Source organism: Cyprinodon variegatus, unplaced genomic scaffold (genome assembly GCF_000732505.1).
Source record: "Cyprinodon variegatus isolate N-32 unplaced genomic scaffold, C_variegatus-1.0 Scaffold431, whole genome shotgun sequence".
In the NCBI taxonomy this organism is placed as follows: Eukaryota; Metazoa; Chordata; class Actinopteri; order Cyprinodontiformes; family Cyprinodontidae; genus Cyprinodon; species Cyprinodon variegatus.
The window spans coordinates 493,951-504,459 of NW_015150884.1; the positions used below are offsets into that span (position 1 = coordinate 493,951).

Genomic DNA, 10,509 nt, shown 5'->3' on the forward strand with positions numbered 1-10,509 from the left:
TTTGGGTGCATGAAGACTTTGGATCTCCTGCCAGGCTGGTAGGAGGCTCCTTGCAGACAACGAACAATTTTGTTTCCACTCTGCTCTGACTTTTGCCAGTCCATGACCTGCACTAGACCAAGCACTTTGGATGTCTCACTAATGTTGTAAATATGTATATAATTTTCCTCACTATAAATACAAAGTACTCGCAACTGCAAACTTCTAGTCTCTGTCTGCTGTTTCATGAGTCGTATCCATCTTCTGAGACCTTATTGGTTATGATCCATTTGCATTGATTTAAAATATAGTATACTGTTGTTTTTTTAAACAGATATACTACAAAAAGGCAGAACCAGGCACATAATTTTGCACATTTTGGGATTTGATTAAGTTAAAATAGACTTATTTCATACAAACAATTAAAATTTGCAATGTAACTGTTGTAATAAGGTCTTGCATATTTAAATGCTTTAAAAAAAAGGCTCTGTAGAATGTAAAAACATACAAATATACCTTGGAGGATTTGTTCTATGGTAGGTCATAAAGGGTTAAAAAAGACATTTTGCATGGCTGTTACACTCATTAAAATTCAGCATATTTGCCTAGTTTTAGCTTAATTTTAACACAGAAAACCTGAGACAGAGCCCTAACGTCTCATAAAAAAAAAAAGTACTTAACTAATATCAGCCTTACAGTAACAATTTCAAGCTTAGCGGTCACGAGCTGGCAAGAAACCTGTAAAAAGCTTTAGCAAAACACTGGTTGTCCCATCTGAGGCGGCCAGACATTTTGCCAGAAGTTTTCACCCCTGTAACGACCTGGGCATGCTTGGAACAGTACCCAATTGCTGCCTAAGGAGCACTACAAGCCAACCACACTCAATTTGACTCCTTCAACTTGACTGTATCCCCTACTGCCATTGTCGACCATCAGGTTAGGGGATTATTTCCAACACACAGATAATAGACCTGCACTCAGAATCTATGACATAGGGGCTACATCCTCTAAAGAACCCTGCCCACGTAGAAAGGGTCCTTTGAATACCTCAAAAACAGTGAAAGCCTGAGGCCATTAGTGAACTGGAACAACTTCAGCAGCAGTCCCGAGCTCTCATCTCAGGGTTACTCTGGTTGCCTAAAATCCGTGACAGCATTAGGCAAAGACCTACAGAGTCTAAATATCATCTTATTTTAAAATACAATTTCTCCTGAGTTAAATATTCATTGAAGGAAAACACATTTTAGAAAATACTAATTAATATGGTATCATTGTTCTGACTAGTCTTAGAGAAAAATAAAAATACGCCATATGACAAAAGGTAAAGCTTACATAAAGGGGTCTTTATCTTAATTTTTGATAGATATCAACAAACAGGAAAGGCCTTCAGTATTTTGTTTGGTGATTTTCAAAGATCTGAAGAAAACGTATTGTTTCTGTATTGAAAATAAATTCAATACCTTTTGCTGATGGACTATTTTCTCCATTTTTAGTTTATTTAATTGTTGAGGATCAACAGCAGTGCCATGACTGCTGACATGTGAAGATGAGAAACAATTATTAATCACATTCGTCCAGTTGAGTTAAATAAAATAATCTCATCCTGAAACTACACTAAGTTAAGCAAAGATTCACAGAATAACGAATAAAAGTGTTAAATAAGCAAAACAGTAGCATTTGGATATTATCTAAATGAGTTATGTCTTTAACGGGATTAACCAAGCAGCAGGTTCAATGCCCTACTACCAATGATCCCATAATATTATCGCGGTCACAACACGCTAAGGCAAGCCATTTTGATATGTACTAGTTTTACTGAATATGTATTCCTGATATCTGAAAAAAACAAAAACGTTTTTTCTTTGTCTAAATTACCATTTCAAACAAATTTACATTCTCCAAATTTAGAATAAACATTCTGAATGTCTAGAAGTTAATTTCAGATCTCCATATTCCTAATGTTATGGATCAGGATTTGCATTACTTTAACTATAAAAATGTTTTGGAAAATTATGCATGAGCTTGAGGAGTGTTTAGCCCTTCTTCGCATGTCAGAAAGAAGCAGGGTTTCTCATGGGGCGGGGCTTATGGCTCATCCTGTGCAGGATCAGGGATAGCTTCTTGAATCCTGTTCTTTTTTTTTTTTATCTTAATTTTCTACCAATTTAAAAATCCATATATTGCAATCATCTTTTATCGGCATGTATATCATTAAAACAATAGTTGTGATGGTGGTTATCTAGAATAGAGAAATTTCATTCCTACTAGAATGAGCATTCATTAAAATAAAAAACAGTTATTAAAATGAATATTGGGCCAAAACATTTTCACTGTAAAAGTATTTAGATAAAAAAAAAAAGGAGAAATATGATGGATAAAACCATAAAATATGCCTTAACCGTCAGACAAACGGGGATTTCTACGAGGGACATGGTTTAAAACAGGAATTTACCTTTATTGACATGTAGAACAATAAAAAAGGTGTAAGGGAAGCCAAAATATGTGCCTCTTTATTTCGATTTTCTTTCCAGATTGAAAGAGTAGGAAGATTTTCAATTAAAGTGATTTCCCTCTTAACAAATCAGCAGCTTTGTCACCCAGGAAAATGCAATGAAATTAGAACACTAACAAAACCAAAACAGCTGCTTAGGACACCTTGCAGTGCATGCCTTTTGAAAAGTAATCATGCACCTTGAACCTTTCCACATTTTGCCAACTTGCAGCCACAAACTGCATCTAATAGACAAACAGAAAGTTGTACAGCTTTTAAACACAATGCAAATGTCTCTCATATGTGTTCAAGAAATCCTTGCCATGTAGTAATCTCACCTCTCACAATTAATTGCACTTATTAAAGAAAATAGATGTGGTTACCTTCTTCAAGTCATTGTAGACACTTTTGTATGCAGTTATTTCATTTTAATCCCTGCATCTCCAGTCAAAGGGTGTATCTCCCCTGTGCTGGGGTGTTTTCAGAGGAAAAGTCTTTAAATAGCTTATGATGGATTTCTAAACTCATTTGCAGACTGCTGACAAAGACTAAGCAGGTTTACTCTGAACCTTTTACCTCTCCCCTTTATGTCTGCATGGTGACTTATATGTCTGGGGCTGAAATTAAGCCCTTAGGTCATGCATAGTGTTTAAAACCAACACCTCCTGCAGGATGGCAGAGCTGACACCACCGATTCACCCATGTCAGGAGGTTTAATTATGCGACACGAGGCGTGAAAGCAGCAGGAATGTTTGTCCATTCATTACACCCCTTTTGTCCCCCCAGTCAACCTGAAAAAACAGGGGTGACTGGAAAGCAGCTGTCAATGCTGACCCACGTGCTTTCTTTCAAACTTTAACTGTTAGGAAAATGCAACAAATAAAACATATCAAACTTATGTTGTGCTTTTTTTTTTATTACCTTCTTTGGTCTGTGCGTTTATAATTTGCAGGTCGCAGTCCCCGGCTCGGAGCTTCTCCCTGCCCATGATCTGCTTCTTCAAGTCAGTCAGCGAGATGTTCGGTCCGTCAAAAACCACCGTGTCGTAGCTCAGTTTGGACGAAAACTTATAATGAATATGAGCCATGTTGAAAACAAACCAAACCTGACTTTTTTTTTGGATTGTTAAGAAGCTCAGCAGCTGGCAGCGCTTCTCATTTGGCAAAAAAAAAAAAACTACACTGGTGGCAGTTAAAGGGGAGGAGAGGGGTTAGCCGCCGTTAGCAGCAGCAGTTTGGTGGTCTGCGCCGCTAAAAAGCTAGGTAGTTAATTCACTCTAACTGCCGGATTTAGAGTAGTTCGAACAGGGTGACATCTCCAGGTTTCAGTCGGAACAGGTGCGGGGACCCAACCCGGACTGCTTTCATTCAGCTTCAATTCTAATTTTAACTTTCGTTTGCACTAAATCGCTTTCAATCCCGAGCGGAGTTCGCTGACTGAAACAACCAGCTGTTTCCACAACCAACGGCTCGTCAGCAGAGCGCAAGCACCATCCCGTGCTGCGTTCACTTACACTCCGTAGAACCTTAGTCAGTAATAATTAAACTGGGAATTTAGAGTAACGCTCAGGTCTACACAAACATTTTTACAAATTTTAAAACTCCAACGAACACAATTTATTTTACTTGAATAAACAAACAAGAAAGAGCATCAAAGGGCTGCATTTTCCTTTTTTCGTTTTTTTTTTTTACTAAACTTTGTAGACTTTTTAGAAGTAGGTTTACCCAATAAATGAATAAATAATGCTTGTTAAAATATTAGCATATACGAACAGAAATAAAGTATTTTTCTGTAATTAACGATATATCACCGAGTGTTAATTGAAAAAAGGAGCATTTAAATTATAGCTTTACTTCAAAACTCACCACATTCTAATATTAGTTTATGCCATTACCCAGCGGACAAGGGAATGTTGTTTTCATTTTTTCCCTGAATGCAGCATCATCCTTCAACGTAGCAGTGCACCTGTTTTCACACTGGAGATAAAAAGGGTCTAGTGATGTACAACCTAAAGAATCCACTAGAGGGAGACAAAGCATGATTTATTCATTCAATCCAACTCGCAGTGTGTCTGACATATAGGATTTCTTGATATTTATGTTGCAGATAAAACATGCTCAGTTATTGATGCCTTAAAAGTCTTGAAAATAACGACAGTGTTGATTATGGTTATCATTTTTTTACATAGATATTATGTTTTTAATGATTAAAATCACAAACAAATACTATTGACTGAATTGCCACAAAAATGCCTACCTTTGAGTTAAGACACTAACTGTATAATTATATAAAGTGTGTCCTCGGCTTGGCACAGCTTAGTTTAGTTGTTGTGCTAAAGGCAAAACATAGAGAAGGTAATTTATGTTTATCCGAGAAAGTTCAGAAAGGAGTAAGAAATGTATGAATCAGAGTTTTCATAACATCACCACAGGTTGGTGGAAGGGCCACCACATAACTGCACAAACAACAGCATGCATTTGGCAACAGTAAGTCGGTTGGCTGGACTAAGATAAATGAAGGGGGAGAAAGGACAGATTTGAGAAGTGTGTCCTCTCACAGCTCTCTTCCTCCTCCTCTGTCTCTCTGCTTTCTCTGTCTTTGGTGCCTCTGCTCAGAGGAGGGATTTGCCCTATCTTCCCTGGCTTAGTGCAGCATCGTGAAAGCAGTGGGTGGATAGAAAGATGCAGAAAGAAGAAGAGGGGGGAGAAGATGAAAGGAAAACAGCTGCTCCCTTTAAACCGATGTTCTTCTTATCATGATATGATAGAGGATATGTTCACTGACTCAGCCATCAAAGAGCAGCTTGGAAACAATTACCCCCTCAGTTTTGGCCTGTTTTCTGAGCATGTGTGAGCGGTTACTCATCTGTAAATCCAGCAAAACCTGTTTAAAGATGTGGTATATCGTTGTATAGAAACCACAATAACCTTTATGTATAAGTTAGGAATGACAAAAATAGGAAGTTTATTTGAGATGTTGAAAAAAAGGTAGTCATCAGTCATGGCCATGAGTTATGATTGCAGAGGAAATGGATTGTGTTCATTACAAGGAAATTTGCAAACAATACATAGGGGAATTTCTGTGATACGCAAGAGGTTATAGATACTATATAAAAACACAAAATAGGTGTTTATGGAATGCAATAATTTTTATTAATTTGTCCTAATTTAGATACAGGAGTTGAATGCACTTTTGCTTTTTAGGCATCGTTCAAAATTAAAAATTTCACAGGTATATTTTATCAAAGATAATACTGCAATTATCATTATTGCCATGGTGCCGAAAGAAGAGCTGACAACCCAGCCAAAATGCATCATTTATGGCGTACGATTAAACTAGGAAAACTTTTTTTTTCAGGAAAATTTATCTAGAAAATTTAAGTTCTATATCAACACATTGTTAAAGCACATTTGATTCAGAGTCAGTGTTCACTCACAAAAAAAATTAAGATTTATGTACACTTATTACATAACAAATTCCTTTTTATTTTCTTTGAAAAAATGTAGCTCAAACCTAAAAAAATAAACCTTAAATGATTCACATTCATTTGTTTAATAAAACAGTTATTTGAAATACATAGTCATCCAGTTTATTTTATTTTAGTATTAATAAAGTTTACTACTCAAAATGAATACTAATGAGTGTTTTAATTTCAAATACATAAAGTTTATTGTTTGAATTGCATGAAGGAAACCTGATTATTATGAAGCCTAGGCAGAAGAATCTAAATTACTTACCCTAATCTGCCTCGTGAGCCAATCCGCTTTGAACCGCACCTCCACGAAGCCCAATCAGCATCCGGAGTTCATCTTAAAAGGTCTTCAAATCCTCAACTCAGCCTAAGCAGAAGCAGTAGTTTCTAATGTCAGATTTTGACTTACAGTAGATCACCTCCATCCCCTTCTCCACCATCTTGGCTTAGCTCCATCTGGATTTTCCATGGTGCTTCTTCAACCTCGTCCCCATCAGAGTGTAATTCCTCCCAAACTCTTACTGAGTTCCCTCATCTCAACCGGTAGTTTTTCCTCTCCACTGTCGCTTCATGCTCCATCTAAGCATCCATCTCTGAACACGCATAATCCCAAGTGGGGTCGCAAGGGATGCTGGTGCCCCTCCATTCCTCTCCGTCAATGGGCAAGAGGTGAGGTACACCCTGGACAGGTCGCCAGTCAATCACAGGGCAACACAGAGACAAACAACCATTCACACCTAAGGAGAATTTTAGAGAATCCAATTAACCTAACAGTCATGTTTTTGGACTGTGGGAGGAAGCCAGAGTACCCAGAGAGAACCCACGTATGCTCAGGGAGAACATGCAAACTCCATACAGAAAAACCCCAGGCTGGGAATCAAACCCAGAACCTTCTTGCTGCAAGGCAGCATTGCTACCCACCGCTCCACGGAGCAGCCCTCAATTTTAAATCATGCTTTTAAATCTAGAAACACTTTAACATAAGTTTTCAGTGTTTGTGCATCATTTATGCTGTGGATCCCATACTGGTTGATCAATGAACCCAAGTGTGGGTCACAACCAAGGCTTTGGGACTCAAAGAATCTATTTTGTTTTGCGATGTAAAGGATTTACTTAATGAGCTTCATGCTCATTCATCATAAATCATTAAATAAATAAGCTACATTAAACTAAATGATATACATCATGTCAGGTTTATTCAATATGTTTGGGTTAAAATGATCTAAGAAAGAAAAGGGAATTTTTAATGTAATTACATAAATAATAGAATTTGGATAAAATGTTTTTGTGAGTGTTTAGTTTCCTTGAATTCAATTCCTTAAATTCTAGTGAGTTTGACCAACTTGAGATTCCTTATGGGACATTTTTCAATTAAGCCTATAATATACAGAGAGGTCAGAGTGATTTGGTTGTGAAAGGAATCTGTCAGGAGAATGAAACACACTTTCACAGAGATCCACATACAATTACATTCATCAAAGGATGTCCTCACAACCTGGATTTGAAGAGCTCTTTTAAGATAGAGTGGAACATATAAGTAAGACAAGATGAGGCATGCTGAAAGACTGAATGCTAAAAATTAGTTTTCATCTCCCTGCAGTAAAATGTACCTTCCATTGGATTCTTCTCCCATTGAGTGAATTGTATATATCACCACATATTTGATAACTGCATGTTTACTAGGAATTAGATCCAGAACACACAAAAAAAGCATTTCAACAGGGTAGATAGAACATTAAATACGGCTTAACAGCTAAACAGTCCAAACTCGTACTATAAAACATTAATAGATAATAGAGATAGAGCTGTATGCTTATATTTCCAACATAAAAGAACAAAAACACATCATTTTCTACCTATTGATCCTAACTTCCATGAAATCTTTTCATCTTTCAGCTTTTTTCCTCTCCATTATACCTCCACCTTCCCCTCCCTCAATCATGTCCTTCTGCATGAGCAACAACCTCAGCTTCAAGGCTTTTCTTTTCACGCTTCAAATAGCCGTAGTGTTACTCCACTGCAAGCAGGGACAGACAGAGAAGATCACACATATACTTCTGAGACCTTAAAGTGCACGTCCCTGAAAGCCCCCCTTATCAAGGAGCTGCACTGAATATTTTCCTGTCATTAAACTTTTCCAACGAGACTGAAGTTGATCTAATGGCTGTTGAATGAATAAATCAGAGGAAGTCCTGAATAAACCCTAGCCATTTGGGCTACATGTGTTGTTTATTCTTGTGCTAATCCTTTAGTTTTTCTACTGTGGCTCAATGGGGATTAAGACTTGCAGTTTTGCTTCAAATATTTATACAGTTATGAGAAAAAAAGTTATCTCAGATAAATATGAGTTTTCTTATGAAAAAAGCTCAGTTTTATTGTATTAAATGTAACACTGTGTAAAAAGAAAATGTATAACCAATGAGTAAAACTGACACACTGCCCTCTAATAGCTAATCATATCTCCTTTGGATAAAATAAGTGCTGCAACTAATGATTATTTTGGTCATCAATTAATCGGACGATTATTTTTTTGATTAATTGATTAATAATCGGATAGCAAAAGGTTCTGTAAAGAAGACTTTTTACAGATTTAAACCAGGTGAAACTAGAACATTTCTACTTCAGGAGTTCTGGATAGAGCATTTTGACGGATGAAAAAGTTTTTTTTTTTATCTTAAATGCAAAATATTTCTATATAGTTTTACAATTTTGGTATAATTACTGCTCTGAGTGGGTTGCTCTGTCAGCTGAAGACATGTTTTACAGCCTCTATACTCCAGTTAATGATTAATCGATGAATAAATTAGTTGACTATTATTTAAATAATTGATTAATCAGGATTAATCCGAGTAATTGTTACAGTCCTAGATAAAATAGTGGCTTCAGTGAGGTGCTTCTTGAGGTCATTTATCCATCTCTGACATCAATCTGAGGAAGGTTTGCCCCACGTCCCTCTTGCAGCAATGGGATGTTCTTGGTATCCTACTTGTTTGGCTCCTTTTGACGACCCAAATGACATAAAGAAAGATGACACAAGGTGGATAAGTGAGGAGAAAGGATGAGAAACTAAGATTAGAATAAGGGCAGCATAGAAACATGAAATAACAAAGAGAAAAAACACTATAGAATTAAAGCTAAATGAAGAAAACTCAAAATACAAAACTATAATCACAGAACTTCGAGGAAAGTTATCCTAAAGTCTCTTGGATCGAGAGATGAGGAGTTTCTTGCATGAAAAGAAGCTTTCAAGTCATTCCTCAGCGTATCAAAAGGATGTAAAATTTCAATCTTTTCATTTCTTAATTCTCATCCAGTTCTTGGTTTATTTGCTGGCATATTTAAGTCTTTGTTAAGTTACAAGGTCCAGTCCTGCTCAGGTTTGAGAGGTTTTTACAGAGGGTTACGTATTTCTCTCTGGTCCATATTGGATTTCAGGATCAGTGGCACAGTCCTGCAGCAGCAAAATGTCCTAAACGATATGATATCATGCTTCTGGGATGCTTTATTGGCTTCATGCTCAGGATGTCTTCAGGTTTGATGTCTAAAATGTTTAATTTTGGCCACACAAAAAAAAAAAGTGGTTGCAAGGTTCCCGTCTTTCTCTACTTTCTCTGATTTTGATTTTTCTCAGAGGGCAGGTGTTTCTACTTTAACACCTCTCCTATCAAAGCTAAACATGTATAGTCTGTCACTGACTATACAGGCACCTACTTTCACATCAACTGTCGAAAAATCTTTCTAAGGGGTCCCATAATGACACTCTATTTTTTCTTTGTTGACTTCTTTCTTCATCATGTAGTCTGCTGAGGGAGTACAATAGCTTGGATCTAACCTCATAAGTTGGCAGCTGTTTTTAATGTCCTTCATTGGTAGGTTATCATCAGTAAAATAGAAGGATTGATTATGTATTTGGTAAAGACCCCTTAACAGATATAAAATGGAAACTAATTGCTCTCCTACATCCACCTGCAACACAGCCAATCAGCTTTGAACCGCACCTCCATGAAAGCCAATCGGCATCCAAAGTTCATCTTAAAAGGCCTCCGATCCGCAACTTGTCTGCTCCTGTGCACAGGCGTTGATGCGCTGTGTGACTTCATTCAGATGACCACTTTTCAACCCACCTGCAGCCCCTCCTCCATCATCGTAGCTAAAACTTGATCAGAGTTTCATTCCTCCCGGACTCTTACTGCATTCCCCGTCTCATTTTAACCGCTCCGGCAGAAGACCGCCATGTTGAGCCTGGTTCTGCCAGAGGTTTCTTCCGAATGGGGAGTTTTTCCTCTCCACCGTTGCTTCATGCTTGCTCATCATGGACAGGTTCTCTCAACCTGTGTTATCCAACTGGACTCCCATCTTCCAGGCCCCTGAGTGAAGCTCTAGTATCAGCTCACACAATCCACTGCATCTCCCCATAAAGCTCAGCAGACCGTCTCGCTAACCAGCAGTCTACAGACTGACCAACTTCATCTCTCAGTGGTGTGTTGGGGCGACAGTGGCGTTGGATGTAGGAGTTTGCCCTGAAAAAGAAGGATTGACGGTTCAAGCCCTGACTCCGCCTTTCAAT

At 37.6% G+C, this 10,509-nt stretch overlaps 1 protein-coding gene across 1 annotated transcript in view; it reads right to left on the reverse strand.

Moving 5' to 3' along the window:
* rbbp6 (retinoblastoma binding protein 6) overlaps positions 1-3,920 on the reverse strand; it is a 16,118-nt gene extending 12,198 nt beyond the window's left edge. Inside the window, exon 1 of the mRNA XM_015388625.1 lies at positions 3,392-3,920. Coding sequence (XP_015244111.1) covers positions 3,392-3,557 — 166 coding nt within the window. The 5' untranslated portion in view covers positions 3,558-3,920. The remainder of the gene's footprint in view (positions 1-3,391) is intronic.
* Positions 3,921-10,509: the final 6,589 nt, after the last annotated feature.